At 38.4% G+C, this 18,174-nt stretch overlaps 2 protein-coding genes across 13 annotated transcripts in view; one reads left to right on the forward strand and one right to left on the reverse strand.

The window, feature by feature from the left end:
- The window catches only part of ABI1 (abl interactor 1), a 348,244-nt gene extending 331,645 nt beyond the window's left edge, over window positions 1-16,599 (forward strand). For all 12 annotated transcript variants that reach the window (XM_053713914.1, XM_053713911.1, XM_053713917.1 and 9 more), the window contains one exon: window positions 14,253-16,599. In XM_053713914.1, coding sequence (XP_053569889.1) covers window positions 14,253-14,428 — 176 coding nt within the window. In that variant the 3' untranslated portion in view covers window positions 14,429-16,599. The remainder of the gene's footprint in view (window positions 1-14,252) is intronic.
- Window positions 16,600-16,720: 121 nt separating this feature from the next.
- Window positions 16,721-18,174, reverse strand: part of PDSS1 (decaprenyl diphosphate synthase subunit 1) — a 93,373-nt gene continuing 91,919 nt past the window's right edge. The window contains exon 11 of the mRNA XM_053713923.1: window positions 16,721-18,139. Within this exon, the coding sequence (XP_053569898.1) occupies window positions 17,999-18,139 (141 nt within the window). The 3' untranslated portion in view covers window positions 16,721-17,998. The remainder of the gene's footprint in view (window positions 18,140-18,174) is intronic.

The raw sequence follows: 18,174 nt of genomic DNA on the forward strand, positions 1-18,174 counted from the left end.
CAGAATATTTAGTGGCTATCTCCAAGCCAAGTAAGCGTAAACACAAGTCTGGAGATTAACCCTCATCTTTTTATGTGGACATGCTAACTCCTTCCCCTCAACCTCAAATTCCTGTCCTGCTTCAGAGTTCTGACTCTCAAGACTCAAATTAACTCAACAGATGGGAAAGTGTCATCTGGTGAAAAGGACCCTGCTCCTGACCTGAAATTTGAAAATGCTTTCAGATTTACAGTGGAGCAGATCCACACCTTGTTTTGCATAATGTACAGAGATATTTCAGGTTACAGATTTGGTTTCTGAATATATAGTCAAGGAATAGAAGCAGTCTGGTATAAAATTTTCTCTTCCAGGTTTAAGAGGCTGTACCGGATTCCAAAACAGAATATGGACTTGTCGGAAACCAACTGCACTCTTGCCAGATGCACTACTATTCCCATGGAGGATAGGACCTCTTTCAGGGACCCACAAGACTGCAAATTAGAACCTTTCTTAAAATAACTATTCCTTCAGATTGGACTGCTTATACCAGCAGTTTCTATTACCTGTGTGGCTGCAGCTGGGGTCCTCTGGTGCAATTCCGTATCCAAAATTGCTGGCGACCTCCAGAACTGCATTAACGCCCTCAAAATTGCTAATGTCTTTATATGTGACGCAGCAATGGACATCATCAAGATTGATGTAAAAAATGTCTATGGCAGTCCTTGCAAGAATGTAACATGATATAAAAAAATAGGATAATGATTCTTTCCTTCCAAGGGAAGATTCTATTTGGTTCTGATCTGGACTCAGCCATTAAGACTGTTACTGGAGGCAAATTAGTTTTTCTCCCTTTTGGACAAGAAATCTAAGAGCAAGAACAGGCCAAATAACAGGTTTTGTTTCTTTCGTTCTTCAGGAGACCAGAAGTTCTCTTCTCAAAAGTCTGAATCCTCCAAGCCGGGCTGGAAGCCTGTTTTTTCCTGGGCAAAAAACAAGCAGCCCAAGAAGTCAAACTCCAAATCTGTATGAAGGTGCAGCCCCCAGACCAGAATCTGTTCTGGTAGGGGGCGGACTGAGTCAGACAACAAGGTGGCAATAGCCTTCCAGTCAGACAACAAGGTGGTGATGGCCTACATAAATCAAGTACACTGACCATGCAGAAATTGTCCCAGATTTGGTTGTGGGCAGAGAAGAACCAATGCTCCCTGTCAGCAATTCACATTCCAAGAGTGAAAACTTGTAAAGCGGATTACCTCAGCCATCAGTTGATTCATCCAGGAGATTTATTGTCTCAAGGGCCTCTGTTCCATCAGGATCTCAAATAGTTTAAATGTGTTGAGGTTGAATGCCTAGTTTCAAATGCAAGGGGTTCTCTGAATCAGTTATTGACACTCTGATTCAAGCCAGAAAACCCATTACCCAAAATATTATTCTCAAGATTTGGAAGGCATACTTTAATTGCTGTTCTAGCAAAATAATTTTTTTGTATTTCTTTAAGATTCCTATGAGTCTTCTGTTTTTACAAGATGGCCTTGACCATGGTTTGTCTGCTAGCTCTCTGAAGGGTCACATTTCTGCCTCATCTGTTCTCTTTCTTAGAAAGTTAGCTAAACGTCATGAAGTTAACACTTTCGTCTAGGTGCTGGTAAGAATTAGGCCAGTTGTGTGTCCTATATCTCTGCCCTGGAATTTGAACATAGTTCTTTCTGTTCTGCAAGGTCCTCCTTTTGAGCCGAGGTCCTCCTTTTGAGCACATGGATATCAAGCTATTATCCTGGAAAGTACTTTTCTTGCTAGCCATTTCATCCGCTATGAGAGTTTGAGTTATTGGCTTTATCTATTGATTTTTCCCTTTTTGTTTTTTTCACAAAGATAAAGCAGTTATTTGTACTAAATATGACTTTCTTCCTAAGGTGGTTTCTTTAGAAAATATCAATCAGGAGTTGTCCCTTCTTTGTGTCTGGATCCTTCGAATTCTAAGGAACAACTTTTACATAATCTTGATGTCGGAGCATTGAAGTTTTATCTTCAAGCTACTAAGGAGTTTAGACAGCTTATTCTACAAGATCAGTTGCTGCTTCTTGGGCTTTAACAAATTATTCATCTTTGGAGCAGATTTGCAAAGCTGTGACATGGTCTTCTCGGCATACCATTTCAAAATGTTACTGCTTTGAGGTTTTTGCTTCTTAGCAAGCAACTTTTGACAGGAAAGTCCTTCAGGCTGCGGTGTCCGACAAATAGTAACTGCTATAAAAAATTGTCCCACCCATTCTGTAACATGGACTATCTGCTTGGGTATTAACCCCACATTTTATAGAGCCCCATGGACTATCATCAAATAAAAGAAAACAAAATTTATGCTTACCTGATAAATTATTTTCTTTTGGGATGATGATAGCCCTCAGACCCCCTGTTTAAATTTTTTGAACGACCGTTCTAATTTCCACCTCTATAAAACCACGCTTTGTCTTCCCTACCATTTCATTTTCTCTGCTGGAGAGATGGGAGGGATTGAAACTCTTGTGTGGGTTCTTGGCCTTCTCCTAGTGGCGGGAATTATATCCTATCCCACAAGTTATGGAGCCCTATGAACTATCATCATCCAAAAAAAAAGAAATTGTCAGACAAGCATATAATTATTTTTCAATAAAAACAGAATTTATGTTTACCTGATAAATTACTTTCTCCAACGGTGTGTCCGGTCCACGGCGTCATCCTTACTTGTGGGATATTCTCTTCCCCAACAGGAAATGGCAAAGAGCCCAGCAAAGCTGGTCACATGATCCCTCCTAGGCTCCGCCTACCCCAGTCATTCGACCGACGTTAAGGAGGAATATTTGCATAGGAGAAACCATATGATACCGTGGTGACTGTAGTTAAAGAAAATAAATTATCAGACCTGATTAAAAAACCAGGGCGGGCCGTGGACCGGACACACCGTTGGAGAAAGTAATTTATCAGGTAAACATAAATTCTGTTTTCTCCAACATAGGTGTGTCCGGTCCACGGCGTCATCCTTACTTGTGGGAACCAATACCAAAGCTTTAGGACACGGATGAAGGGAGGGAGCAAATCAGGTCACCTAAATGGAAGGCACCACGGCTTGCAAAACCTTTCTCCCAAAAATAGCCTCAGAAGAAGCAAAAGTATCAAACTTGTAAAATTTGGTAAAAGTGTGCAGTGAAGACCAAGTCGCTGCCCTACATATCTGATCAACAGAAGCCTCGTTCTTGAAGGCCCATGTGGAAGCCACAGCCCTAGTGGAATGAGCTGTGATTCTTTCAGGAGGCTGCCGTCCGGCAGTCTCGTAAGCCAATCTGATGATGCTTTTAATCCAAAAAGAGAGAGAGGTAGAAGTTGCTTTTTGACCTCTCCTTTTACCAGAATAAACAACAAACAAGGAAGATGTTTGTCTAAAATCCTTTGTAGCATCTAAATAGAATTTTAGAGCGCGAACAACATCCACCAGAAGATAACCTTGGGAGACTATTTCTAGTGCCCAAGGATCCAGAACATCTCTTGCCCAAGCCTGAGCGAAGAGAGAGAGTCTGCCCCCCACCAGATCCGGTCCCGGATCGGGGGCCAACATTTCATGCTGTCTTGGTAGCAGTGGCAGGTTTCTTGGCCTGCTTTCCCTTGTTCCAGCCTTGCATTGGTCTCCAGGCTGGCTTGGCTTGAGAAGTATTACCCTCTTGCTTAGAGGACGTAGCACTTGGGGCTGGTCCGTTTCTACGAAAGGGACGAAAATTAGGTTTATTTTTGGCCTTGAAAGACCTATCCTGAGGAAGAGCGTGGCCCTTACCCCCAGTGATATCAGAGATAATCTCTTTCAAGTCAGGGCCAAACAGCGTTTTCCCCTTGAAAGGAATGTTAAGGAGTTTGTTCTTGGAAGACGTATCCGCTGACCAAGATTTCAACCAAAGCGCTCTACGCGCCACAATAGCAAACCCAGAATTCTTCGCCGCTAACCTAGCCAATTGCAAAGTGGCGTCTAGGGTGAAAGAATTAGCCAATTTGAGAGCACGGATTCTGTCCATAATCTCCTCATAAGGAGGAGAATCACTATCGATCGCCTTTACTAGCTCATCGAACCAGAAACACGCGGCTGTAGTGACAGGGACAATGCATGAAATTGGTTGTAGAAGGTAACCTTGCTGAACAAACATCTTTTTAAGCAAACCTTCTAATTTTTTATCCATAGGATCTTTGAAAGCACAACTATCTTCTATGGGTATAGTGGTGCGTTTGTTTAAAGTAGAAACCGCTCCCTCGACCTTGGGGACAGTCTGCCATAAGTCCTTTCTAGGGTCGACCATAGGAAACAATTTTTTAAATATGGGGGGAGGGACGAAAGGTATACCGGGCCTTTCCCATTCTTTATTTACAATGTCCGCCACCCGCTTGGGTATAGGAAAAGCTTCTGGGAGCCCCGGGACCTCTAGGAACTTGTCCATTTTACATAGTTTCTCTGGGATGATCAAATTCTCACAATCATCCAGAGTGGATAATACCTCCTTAAGCAGAGCGCGGAGATGTTCCAACTTAAATTTAAATGTAATCACATCGGGTTCAGCTTGTTGAGAAATTTTCCCTGAATCTGAAATTTCTCCCTCAGACAAAACCTCCCTGGCCCCCTCAGACTGGTGTAGGGGCATTTCAGAACCATTATCATCAGCGTCCTCATGCTCTTCAGTATCTAAAACAGAGCAGTCGCGCTTACGCTGATAAGTGGGCATTTTGGCTAAAATGTTTTTGATAGAATTATCCATTACAGCCGTTAATTGTTGCATAGTAAGGAGTATTGGCGCGCTAGATGTACTAGGGGCCTCCTGAGTGGGCAAGACTCGTGTAGACGAAGGAGGGAATGATGCAGTACCATGCTTACTCCCCTCACTTGAGGAATCATCTTGGGCATCATTTTCAGTGTCACATAAATCACATTTATTTAAATGAGAAGGAACCTTGGCTTCCCCACATTCAGAACACAGTCTATCTGGTAGTTCAGACATGTTAAACAGGCATAAACTTGATAACAAAGTACAAAAAACGTTTTAAAATAAAACCGTTACTGTCACTTTAAATTTTAAACTGAACACACTTTATTACTGCAAATGCGAAAAAGTATGAAGGAATTGTTCAAAATTCACCAAAATTTCACCACAGTGTCTTAAAGCCTTAAAAGTATTGCACACCAAATTTGGAAGCTTTAACCCTTAAAATAACGGAACCGGAGCCGTTTTTAACTTTAACCCCTTTACAGTCCCTGGTATCTGCTTTGCTGAGACCCAACCAAGCCCAAAGGGGAATACGATACCAAATGACGCCTTCAGAAAGTCTTTTCTATGTATCAGAGCTCCTCACACATGCGACTGCATGTCATGCTGCTCAAAAACAAGTGCGCAATACCGGCGCGAAAATGAGGCTCTGCCTATGATTAGGGAAAGCCCCTAGAGCATAAGGTGTCTAAAACAGTGCCTGCCGATATTATTTAACAAAAATACCCAGATTAAATGATTCCTCAAGGCTAAATATGTGTAATATATGAATCGATTTAGCCCAGAAAATGTCTACAGTCTTAATAAGCCCATGTGAAGCCCTTATTTACTGTTCTGAATAAAAATGGCTTACCGGATCCCATAGGGAAAATGACAGCTTCCAGCATTACATCGTCTTGTTAGAATGTGTCATACCTCAAGCAGCAAAAGACTGCTCACTGTTCCCCCAACTGAAGTTAATTCCTCTCAACAGTCCTGTGTGGAACAGCCATGGATTTTAGTAACGGTTGCTAAAATCATTTTCCTCATACAAACAGAAATCTTCATCTCTTTTCTGTTTCAGAGTAAATAGTACATACCAGCACTATTTTAAAATAACAAACTCTTGATTGAATAATAAAAACTACAGTTAAACACTAAAAAACTCTAAGCCATCTCCGTGGAGATGTTGCCTGTACAACGGCAAAGAGAATGACTGGGGTAGGCGGAGCCTAGGAGGGATCATGTGACCAGCTTTGCTGGGCTCTTTGCCATTTCCTGTTGGGGAAGAGAATATCCCACAAGTAAGGATGACGCCGTGGACCGGACACACCTATGTTGGAGAAAATACTAGTTTATCTAGATTAGAGTTGATTTTACAATCATTTTAAACTACAGTACATATTTGTAACTAAACAGATCTGTGGTTGTTCTATGTTAGGAAGCATGGAAACTTGCATTAAATAGAACTGCTTCCCAGAGGAATCAAAATTGTTTTTAGCTATTATCCTGAAAAGTACTTTTCTCGCTAGCCATTTCATCCGCTATGAGAGTACTGGTAGGTGTAAGGCCTCTAAAACCATAATATGTACAAGTGTCTCAGCAAAGACAGAAGGGAGAGCACCCCTGTACATATCCTCCTTCCAACTTAAATTAGTTCAGTTTCTTTGCACATATTAAGAAATGTGGTTTCACCCCTCTCTATTGCTCTTTAAGGGTCCATTCACTCTAAATGTTGTTAAGGACCCTTCCTGTGAACTAACACAAAGGCACACCCTGTAGACTTGACAGGATTGTCTCTCAGCATTTCCAAAGTGGATTTATGAACTGTGAATTTTAGATGGTATACTTGCTGGTTACTATACCCAAGGTATATCCACATTGTTTAGTTCTATCTTGGAATATACCTTAGAAATCCTATTCTTACACACGAGCACTTTAGCGTGGGTGGGGGTGGCTGTTTGCCCTTGGTAATCCACCTCTACTAAAGTCAGATAAAAATGACACTTTGTGATGCCTGTACCGCTGCTGAGCCCTTACAATTTGACCTTATGAGTTTGTGGTTTACAGTTGTGGTACTCAGGGGGATCCTATGTGAATGTCTTAGTGATAAACCAAGTCTGAATTTTATATAAAATATTTAGTTATGTATAATGAAACTACTTACGGTCAGTATTTCTTTCTTTCATGTAATTAGCAAGAGTCCATGAGCTAGTGACGTATGGGATATACATTCCTACCAGGAGGGGCAAAGTTTCCCAAACCTCAAAATGCCTATAAATACACCCCTCACCACACCCACAATTCAGTTTTACAAACTTTGCCTCCCGTGGAGGTGGTGAAGTAAGTTTGTGCTAGATTCTACGTTGATATGCGATTCGCAGCAGGCTGGAGCCCGGTTTTCCTCTCAGAGTGCAGTGAATGTCAGAGGGATGTGAAGAGAGTATTGCCTATTTGAATTCAATGGTCTCCTTCTACGGGATCTATTTCATAGGTTCTCTGTTATCGGTCGTAGAGATTCATCTCTTACCTCCCTTTTCAGATCGACGATATACTCTTATATACCATTACCTCTACTGATTCTCGTTTCAGTACTGGTTTGGCTATCTACTATATGTAGATGAGTGTCCTGGGGTAAGTAAGTCTTATTTTTTGTGACACTCTAAGCTATGGTTGGGCACTTTATATATAAAGTTCTAAATATATGTCTTTAAACTTATATTTGCCTTGATTCAGGATGATCAATATTCCTTATTTCAGACAAGTCAGTTTCATTATTTGGGATAATGCATATGAATAATCAATTTTTTTCTTACCTTAAAATTGTTTTCAAATTGACTTTTTTCCCTGTGGGCTGTTAGGCTCGCGGGGGCTGAAAATGCTTCAATTTATTGCGTCATTCTTGGCGTGGACTTTTTTGGCGCCAAATTTTTTTTTGTCATTTCCGGCGTCATACTAAAAAATGTGGGCGTCATTCTTGTCTCCACCTTTTTTTCACATTATTTCAGTCTCATTTTTCATTGCTTCTGGTTGCTAGAGGCTTGTTCATTGGCATTCTTTCCCATTCCTGAAACTGTCATTTAAGGAATTTGATAATTTTGCTTTATATGTTGTTTTTTCTATTACATATTGCAAGATGTCTCAGATTGACCCTGGATCAGAATCTACTTCTGGAAAGACGCTGCCTGATGCTGGTTCTACTAAAGTTAAGTGCATTTGTTGTAAACTTGTGGTAACTGTTCCTCCGGCTGTAGTTTGTGATGAATGTCATGATAAGCTTGCTAATGCAGATAGTATTTCCATTAGTAATGTTCCATTACCTGTTGCTGTTCCCTCAACATCTAATACTCAGGATGTTCCTGTTAATATAAAAGAATTTGTTTCTAAATCTATTAGGAAGGCTATGTCTGTTATTCCTCCTTCCAGTAAACGTAAAAGGTCTTTTAAAAACTTCTCATTTTTCAGATGAAATTTTAAATGACCGTCATCATTCTGATTTGTCTGTTTCTGATGAGGATTTTTCTGGTTCAGAGGATTCTGTCTCAGATATTGACACTGATAAATCTTCATATTTATTTAAGATGGAATTTATTCGCTCTTTACTTAAAGAAGTTTTAATCACTTTAGAGATGGAGGAATCTAGTCCTCTTGATACTAAATCTACTAAGCGTTTGAATTCGTTTTTTAAACCTTCAATGGTTATTCCAGAAGTTTTTCCTGTCCCTGATGCTATTTCTGAAGTAATTTCTAGGGAATGGAATAATATGGGTACTTCATTTACTCCTTCTCAAAGGTTGTAATTGTATCCTGTGCCATCTGACAGATTAGAGTTTTGGGACAAAATCCCTAAAGTTGATGGGGCTATCTCTACTCTTGCTAAACGTACTACTATTCCTACGGCAGATAGTACTTCCTTTAAGGATCCTTTAGATAGGAAGATTGAATCCTTTCTAAGGAAAGCTTATTTATGTTCAGGTAATCTTCTTAGGCCTGCTATTTCTTTGGCTGATGTTGCTGCCGCTTCCACTTTTTGGTTGGAGGCTTTAGCACAACAAGTATCAGACCATAATACTCATAGCATTGTTAAACTCCTTCAACATGCTAATAACTTTATTTGTGATGCCATCTTTGATATCATTAGAGTTGATGTCAGGTATATGTCTTTAGCTAGAAGAGCTTTATGGCTTAAAACTTGGAATGCAGATATGTCTTCTAAGTCAACTTTGCTTTCTCTTTCTTTCCAAGGTAATAAATTATTTGGTTCCCAGTTGGATTCTATTATTTCAACTGTTACTGGGGGGAAAGGAACTTTTTTGCCTCATGAAAAAAAATCTAAAGGTAAATACAGGGCTGCTAATCGTTTTCGTTCCTTTCGTCAGAATAAGGAACAGAAGCCTGACCCTTCCCCTAAAGGAACGGTTTCTGTTTGGAAACCTTCTCCAATCTGGAATAAAACCAAGCCTTTTAGAAAGTCAAAAACCAGCTCCCAAGTCCACATGAAGGTGTGGCCCTCATTCCAGCACAGCTGGTAGGGGGCAGGTTACGATTTTTCAAAGACATTTGGATCAATTCGATTCACAGTCTTTGGATTCAGAACATTGTTTCACAAGGGTACAGAATAGGTTTCAAGGTAAGGCCGCCTGCGAAGAGATTTTTTCCCTCTCGCATTCCAATAAACCCAGTGAAGGCTCAGGCATTTCTGAAATGTGTTTCAGATCTAGAGTTGGCTGGAGTAATTGTGCCAGTTCCAGAACAGGGTCTGGGGTTTTACTGAAATCTATTCATTGTACCAAAGAAGGGGAATTCCTTCAGACCAGTTCTGGATCTAAAGATATTGAATCGTTATGTAAGAACACCAACATTCAAAATGGTAACTATAAGGACTATTCTGCCTTTTGTTCAGCAAGGGCATTATATGTCCACAATAGATTTACAGGATGCATATCTTCATATTCCGATTCATCCAGATCACTTTCAGTTTCTGAGATTCTCTTTTCTAGACAAGCATTTCCAGTTTGTGGCCCTTCCGTTTGGCCTAGCAACAGCTCCAAGGATCTTTTCAAAGGTTCTTGGTGCCGTTCTCTCTGTAATCAGAGAACAGGGTATTGCGGTATTTCCTTATTTGGACGATATCTTGGTACTTGCTCAGTCTTTACATTCTGCAGAATCTCACACGAATCAACTTGTGTTGTTTCTTCAAAGACATGGTTGGAGGATCAATTTACCAAAGAGTTCGTTAATTCCTCAGACAAAGGTAACCTTTTTGGGTTTTCAAACAGATTCAGTGTCCATGACCTTGTCTCTAACAGAAAAGAGACGTCTGAAATTGGTTTCAGCCTGTCGAAACCTTCAGTCTCAATCATTCCCTTCGGTAGCTTTGTGCATGGAAATTCTAGGTCTCATGACTGCTGCATCGGACGCGATCCCCTTTGCTCGTTTTCACATGCGACCTCTTCAGCTTCGTATGCTGAACCAGTGGTGCAGGGATTATACAAAGAGATCACAATTAATATCCTTAAATCCCAATGTACGACACTCTCTGACGTGGTGGATAGATCACCATCGTTTAGTCCAAGGGGCTTTTTTTTGTTCGTCCAACCTGCACTGTGATCTCAACAAATGCGAGTCTGTCAGGTTGGGGAGCTGTATGGGGATCTCTGACAGCGCAGGGGGTTTGGGAATCTCAGGAGGCGAGATTACCAATCAACATTTTGGAACTCCGTGCGATTTTCAGAGCTCTTCAGTTCTGGCCTCTTCTGAAGAGAGAATCGTTTATTTGTTTTCAGACAGACAATGTCACAACCGTGGCATATGTCAATCATCAAGGTGGGACTCACAGTCCTCAGGCTATGAAAGAAGTATCTCGGATACTTGTATGGGCGGAATCCAGCTCCTGTCTAATCTCTGTGGTTCACATCCCAGGTGTAGACAATTGGGAGCGGATTATCTCAGTCGCCAGACGTTACATCCGGGCGAATGGTCTCTTCACCCAGAGGTATTTCTTCAGATTGTTCAAATCTGGGGACTTCCAGAAATAGATCGGATGGCCTCTCATCTAAACAAGAAACTTCCCAGGTATCTGTCCAGATCCAGGGACCCTCAGGCGGAGGCAGTGGACGCGTTGTCGCTCCCTTGGAATTATCATCCTGCTTATATCTTTCTGCCTCTAGTTCTTCTTCCAAAAGTGATTTCCAAAATTCTAATGGAACGTTCGTTTTTGCTGCTGGTGGCTCCAGCATGGTCTTACAGGTTTTGGTATGCGGATCTCATTCGGATGGCCAGTTGCCAACCTTGGACTCTTCCGTTAAGACCAGACCTTCAATTTCCATACCTTCAAATTTAATGATTTGAGATCCTGATGGAAAAAAGGGCCTTGAGATAGAACGCTTGATTCTTAGTCATAGAGGTTTCTCTGACTCAGTAATTAATACTATGTTACAGGCTCGTAAATCTGTGTCTAGGAAGATTTACATTTCTTGGTGTTCTTCTCATAAATTCTCCTGGCATTCTTTCATAATTCCTAGAATTTTACAGTTTCTTCAGGATGGTTTGGATAAAGGTTTGTCTGCAAGTTCCTTGAAAGGACAAATCTCTGCTCTTTCTGTTCTTTTTCACAGAAAGATTGCTAATCTTCCCGATATTCATTGTTTTGTACAGGCTTTGGTTCATATCACCTGTCATTAAGTCAATCTCTCCTCCTTGGAGTCTTAATTTGATTCTGATGGCTTTACAAGCTCCTCCGTTTGAACCTATGCATTCTCTGGACATTAAATTACTTTCTTGGAAAGTTCTGTTCCTTTTGGCCATCTCTTCTGCTAGAAGAGTTTCTGAGTTATCTGCTCTTTCTTGTGATTCTCCTTTTCTGATTTTTCATCAGGATAAGGCAGTGTTGCGGACTTCATTTAAATTTTTACCTAAGGTTGTGAATTCTAACATTAGTAGAGAAATTGTTGTTCCTTCATTGTGTCCTAATCCTCAGAATTCAAAGGAGAGATCTTTACATTCTTTGGATGTAGTAGGAGCTTTGAAATATTATGTTGAAGCTACTAAAGATTTTAGAAAGACTTCTAGTCTATTTGTTATCTTTTCTGGGTCCAGAAAAGGTCAGAAGGCCTCCGCCATTTCTTTGGCGTCTTGGTTAAAGTCTTTGATTCATCATGCTTATGTAGAGTCGGGTAAATCCCCGCCTCAAAGAATTACGGCTCATTCTACTAGGTCAGTTTCTACTTCCTGGGCGTTTAGGAATGAAGCTTCTGTTGATCAGATTTGCAAAGCAGCAACTTGGTCTTCTTTGCATACTTTTACTAAATTCTACCATTTTGATGTGTTTTCTTCTTCTGAAGCAGTTTTTGGTAGAAAAGTACTTCAGGCAGCTGTTTCAGTTTGATTCTTCTGCTTATAATTTCAGTTTTTTTCATTATTGAGATTAAAACTTGTTTTGGGTTGTGGATTATTATTATTTTTCAGCGGAATTGGCTGTCTTTATTTTATCCCTCCCTCTCTAGTGACTCTTGCATGGAAGTTCCACATCTTGGGTATTTATTATCCCATACGTCACTAGCTCATGGACTCTTGCTAATTACATGAAAGAAAACATAATTTATGTAAGAACTTACCTGATAAATTCATTTCTTTCATATTAGCAAGAGTCCATGAGGCCCACCCTTTTTTGTGGTGGTTATGATTTTTTTTGTATAAAGCACAATTATTCCAATTCCTTATTTTGATGTTTTCGCTCCTTTCTTATCACCCCACTTCTTGGCTATTCGTTAAACTGAATTGTGGGTGTGGTGAGGGGTGTATTTATAGGCATTTTGAGGTTTGGGAAACTTTGCCCCTCCTGGTAGGAATGTATATCCCATACGTCACTAGCTCATGGACTCTTGCTAATATGAAAAAAAATGAATTTATCAGGTAAGTTCTTACATAAATTATGTTTTTGCACCCTTTCATGTAATTTTAACTCTAAAAAGTGAGGGTTGTCTAGTTCTCAGATCTTGAAATGCACCCTACTAACGTATCAAGGCTAACACTGCTACATATCATTTCCTAATGGGATTTAACTGATAACTGCAAAACAATGCACTTTATACTAACATTATAACAAGTGGTAGCCTTGTTATCTGCAGACTAAAGCCCAGATTGGCTCCTCCAAATAAGATAAATAGTGGGTAGAGTTTGGTTATTGAAAAACAATTGTAGTAATTTTTTTTTAGAAACATTTAAACTTGGCTGAAACATTATTCTATAGCAATACAAAATGTTTAACTATAATGTTTACCGTCTCTTTAAATTCCTTGTATAGGAATCCCTTCTCAGACTTACTGATTAGAGAGCCGAAAGGCCTTAGTTGTGTGTGTGTGTGTAGTATTCTTTAACCTTCCCCATCTCTTCCTGGGTTCTTAAAATTCTACCAAGATAATCTAGACATGGGATTAGTCTTTCAGGTTACTGTCATGTTCAGGTTTGCTTTAATGTAAGACAACCCTTTTGTTTTAAGATTCTGATAGGCTCTTGAGAGTATTTGTTCTGTTTCCAAACAGTATCCATCTGCAGCAACATGGATTACACAAGCACAGTGGGAATGTTGTGAATGGAGTTATTGCCTATATCAAAATCTGTTGTGCATGACATCCCACGGTTAGAATGTGATAGAGAGGTAGTCAGAACGAGGTTTAAGCCCTTGGGAAAGAGCTTACACATTTTATCTTGGCTCGGCCAGCTATTCCTCTGGGTTGCTTTGGTTATAATCTACTAGTTTTTGGTAACGTTTGTGAGAATGAGAATAGGATTACTACTTAAGTACATTTTTTTTCATTTCATCATATACCCAGACATTTTACTCCCCCTCCCTTATTTATGTTATTATTGGGCAGCTGTCATTTATAGTATTTGCCTTGGTTAGTTATATTAGAAATTAAGTCTGAAAGGCTTCTGTGATGTTTTTACATACTGTAAGTGGTACAAAACTATATACCCATCAGTTAAAGGGATAGAACGGTCACATTTGAAATGTTCATTTAAATATACTTCAATTATCAAAAATACTTTATTACTGTTTTTCAACAGCATACACACATATGCAGTAAGGGCCTGTGCACCAGTACTTACCCTTTCAGAGAGTCACCAGTGGCTTGTATGACACAATACACACCACCAGCTCTCTGAGCAGGCATGTGCGTATTTTTCTGAAAAACATTCACTAGAAGCATTTTTGCTAATGGAAGTATATTGCAAAAATGCTTCTATTTACATTCAATCATGAACATTTCAATTGTGAACTCTCTCCCTTTTAAGATAAATTGTTTATCATTTTGTATATTAAGATTTATACCTTAATTATATTTTTTTATATTTTTAGCAGAACAGGAACACCATTTATCCCAACTACAGCAAAGGAAAATGGCCCAGAAGTTCTGATTCTGAATGCCTAGCTCTTAATGATATGGATATATATAAGTTGTTGTGTGTATTTCTTAGAGTTATAATATAACTGATTACATTTTCTTTCATCTTTAGTTGTGGCCATATATGACTATGCAAAAGACAAGGAGGATGAATTGTCTTTCATGGAGGGATCAATTATTTACGTAATAAAGAAGAATGATGACGGCTGGTATGAAGGGGTCTCAAACGGAGTTACTGGTCTATTCCCTGGAAATTATGTTGAATCAATCATGCATTACGCAGATTAAAATGTATTTTACAATTTTAAATGAGGACTTTTAATTCAGTACCAAGTCTAATCTAATTTTAAAAGTAATTGTAAGAAGTTACATGTCTTCAAACATAAAACTGTGGCTTGTTTTTAATCTTTTTGGTACCTGGGCTGCCTGAAGCGTTTGTGCTAATGGTGGCATGTCTACCAATAAGCCTCAAGATTATCTGGTTGCGGACCTACCAACAACTGACCGTAGTTGTTTATGCTTACGTATTTACTTCAACGTTGTTCATTTTATGACCAGCCTAAATACTCCATGGGGATGTAGGGTGTAGTATTTAATGAATTCATTCATTTTGTGCCATTACATTTTTTTTCCAGTGCAGCATGGAAACTAACACTAAGTTAGCTTAACATTAACATTCGGACTATAAGTTAATGCTACTGCTGGTCGTATTGCCTTCTACGGGATAATGGTTCATTCTTAATATTAAAATTTGTTTAAAGCATGCATACAAAACTTATGTACCAAGATATTGTTTTTTTTTAAATCCACAATGCTTCCAATTTATTGTAATTATCATGCATACTCACAAATTTAGTCTCAAGTGTCCATCTGTGAACTGAAACATGGTTGTAATATGTATTTTGTATTCACTTCTCCAGTGGCCATTTTAAATTTTTCTATGCTCAATACAGTAACAAACCAAAGTGCTGTTTGTTCCTTGGTTTATGCACAATATTTTGAAATTCTGACTTAAAATAATATAAAATCCTGTGGCATAAATCAAGAATTGGGAAGGAAGATTTTTGGCCGCTAACTGTCTTAACTTCCTGTAATAAGACTTCACTGTATTTAAACACATTAATAATTAAGGGAAACCTACTTTTCACATTTGTAGCAGTAACTGCATTCATAAAATCTTAATGGCATCATTTTACAAGTGTTTAGGAGTTTGCATCTACTGTAACTGGACTTAAGTGTGACCTGCTGAATGCTCTGGATTAGACCACTTAACCAGAATAAAATAGGGTACAAGGCTTGACTGGGCAGCACCGTCAAATTTTTGCATCTGTGTATCCAATGTAATTGTGCATCTTTATTAATTATTTTTCTAAATTTTGTTTATAATTAAATACTGTTTATCATAGCTATCTTGGAATTAATAATAGGAGTGTACCTAGATCACTACATTCCAGTCTTGGCACAAAAAAAAGCATAAATGCATTGCATTTGAACCAGTGTTAATTGGAAAAAAAATACCAGTAAATGCCTGGTCAATGTAGAAGAAATGATGATCTATGGTTTGGATATATATCAACAGGTTATTTTACCATCTTACGTATAACATTTTTACTTTAAAACATACAGTTTGCAAGCTTATTTCAAATAGTTGCGAATACATTCTTGCATATTTGTGACCAAGCAACAAACCAGCACAGAATATTACATAGACAGAACTGGTGAAGTGCCAAGATTTTTGGCTAAGGGGCCAAATTATTTAGACTGTTTTACAAAATGCCTGTGCTAAAGAGGGCTTTTGGGAAAACACATTTGATACACAATCAAATTTGAATGTTTTTGCTTAACAGGGAAGGAGGCGCAAATAGTAGATTCTACCTTACGTTTTTCTCTAAGCCCTCTTATTTTGCATGGTCTCGTCTACAGGACTTCACCCGGGAGAAAGGCACAAGTTGCACTAATATGTTAGAGGACCAATACGGTTAAGCATCTTGAACAATCATCTTTGGCAGAAAATTACTGTATTCATATAAAGTATTACATTTGTTATTAAACTAATGCTTTTTTTTTGCAAGTGTTTTGTAAATGCTTTTATCATTTTATTGCAAAAAAAATCAAAAAAAGAAATCATGCGTCATGATTTATTAGGCTTGCTCTCTATTGCCCAGATGGCTTTTAAACGGAGATGTTTGATCTAATACGTGCTGGATGTATTTAAAAAGTGATAGAAGGGTTAACTGGTAAATTGTATCTTATGCAGTTTTGTTGTGAAATCTTGTTTGCTTTCTAAAATGTAAAGCATCTACAAAATTCTTATTAGATTTTGTTTTACAGCCTAATGAAATTTAAATCTATAAACATACTGTTCCCCCCCAAAATTGGTAATTCTTTTCATTTGTATATAACCTGTTAAAAATTTTATGTACAGTCTTTTATAATAAACCATTCTCCTAAATAATAAAGATGACTTGTATCAGACTGCAATCAATCAAGCATGAAACCAATAATAAACTCCTGTACAAATGTATATTTTGAAAGTAGATAGCTATGCAAAGGTTTTGTCAGAAAATACAAAACACACAATACTTACATAATGTTTATTTTTGTAAGCTGACCTTTCCACCCATAGATCACCATTGTAAACAAGGCTTTTAGGCCAGTCCAATACAACACATACAGCTCTGGCACGTCTAAGGGATTTCATTATATAGATGAGGGAAACATTTGAACACTCAACAGCAGACAGTAAATATGACAGATTCCAAGCAGTAGTACATTTATTTTGTGTTCTTATAAAAAAAAAAAAAAAAATGCATTGAATAAAGAATCCTAAACCCTGTAATATCTTGGTTATCCATTTCACAGATTAAGGAGGTTACAATTTGGAATGCTATGTTGACAGAGCAGAACATGAAAAAATTAAAATGGCAAAACTATTACTTATTTATATCACATTCAATAGTGTACCTTTTTCTACAGGCCTATTTCTTGTATTGCCTTTAACTATTGGAGGGGTTAACAGTCCATAAATGTATTCTACCATTCAAAAACGCCAACAATTAGGTGTATGTGCATGATTTACTTAATGAATAATTGATTTAAAATAAAAATTAAAAAAGCAATAACTTTGTTTTAGCCATAATTTAGTATTTATGTGAAGCCATAAGATGCATTCCCCTTGGATTTGTTTTATTTTGTGTCATTTGACATAAATAGAGCATGCAATTGTAAACAATTTATCTAGAGAGGCTCGGGCAGCAGTGCACTACTGGGAGCTAGCTGCTAATTGGTGGCCCTATCCCTCTTCTGATTGGTTCACCTGATGTGGTCAGTTAGCTCGCAGTAGTGCTTTGCTGCACCTTCAACAAAGGATAGTAAGAGAATGAAGCACATTTGATAACTGCAAGCGATCTAAATCATGAAAGAAAATGTGTGTAGGATTTATATCCCTTTGTCTTTGAAATTTAATGATTTAAACAGACAAGTAAAAAGAATCCAAAGGAGACTGTCTTTTTTTTTTTTTTTACATGTAGATTTCATTATGGCACATAATGTGATTAATTGATGTCTTTATATTAATTGTCTTGAAAATACACCATCTACTTGTTAGGATAGAATGGCTTCATTTTATTGTTTCATTAATACTGCTTGTATTGAGTGTTCATGACAATATGGCTCTTGCTGATAAAAATCAAACATTAAAAAATACAGTACTATAATGCATAAAGGTTTTTATCCATACAGATTTTAAAATAGTTCTTTTTGGTGGTTCACAGAGAAAGCAAAGTCCAGCTGTGTTTTAAGTGTTGCATTAGGCACAATTTGGTGGTAGCTGCCATGAAGAGTACACTTTCTATGGGGTCATTTATCCCGGGTGAGCACAGTTTCTGTAAGCTGTATAAGTGCGTCTCTCTCAGGGGAAGGATGCAATTTACTTATCTCTTTGATTGCTTCACTGCAGTAGCGCTGGGCGAGGTAGGTTGTTTGGTGTACTCCATTACTCTGGAAAAAAACAAAATTAGTTTAGTCAAGAAGTA

The sequence above is a fragment of the Bombina bombina genome, chromosome 5 (genome assembly GCF_027579735.1).
Source record: "Bombina bombina isolate aBomBom1 chromosome 5, aBomBom1.pri, whole genome shotgun sequence".
Classification (NCBI taxonomy): Eukaryota; Metazoa; Chordata; class Amphibia; order Anura; family Bombinatoridae; genus Bombina; species Bombina bombina.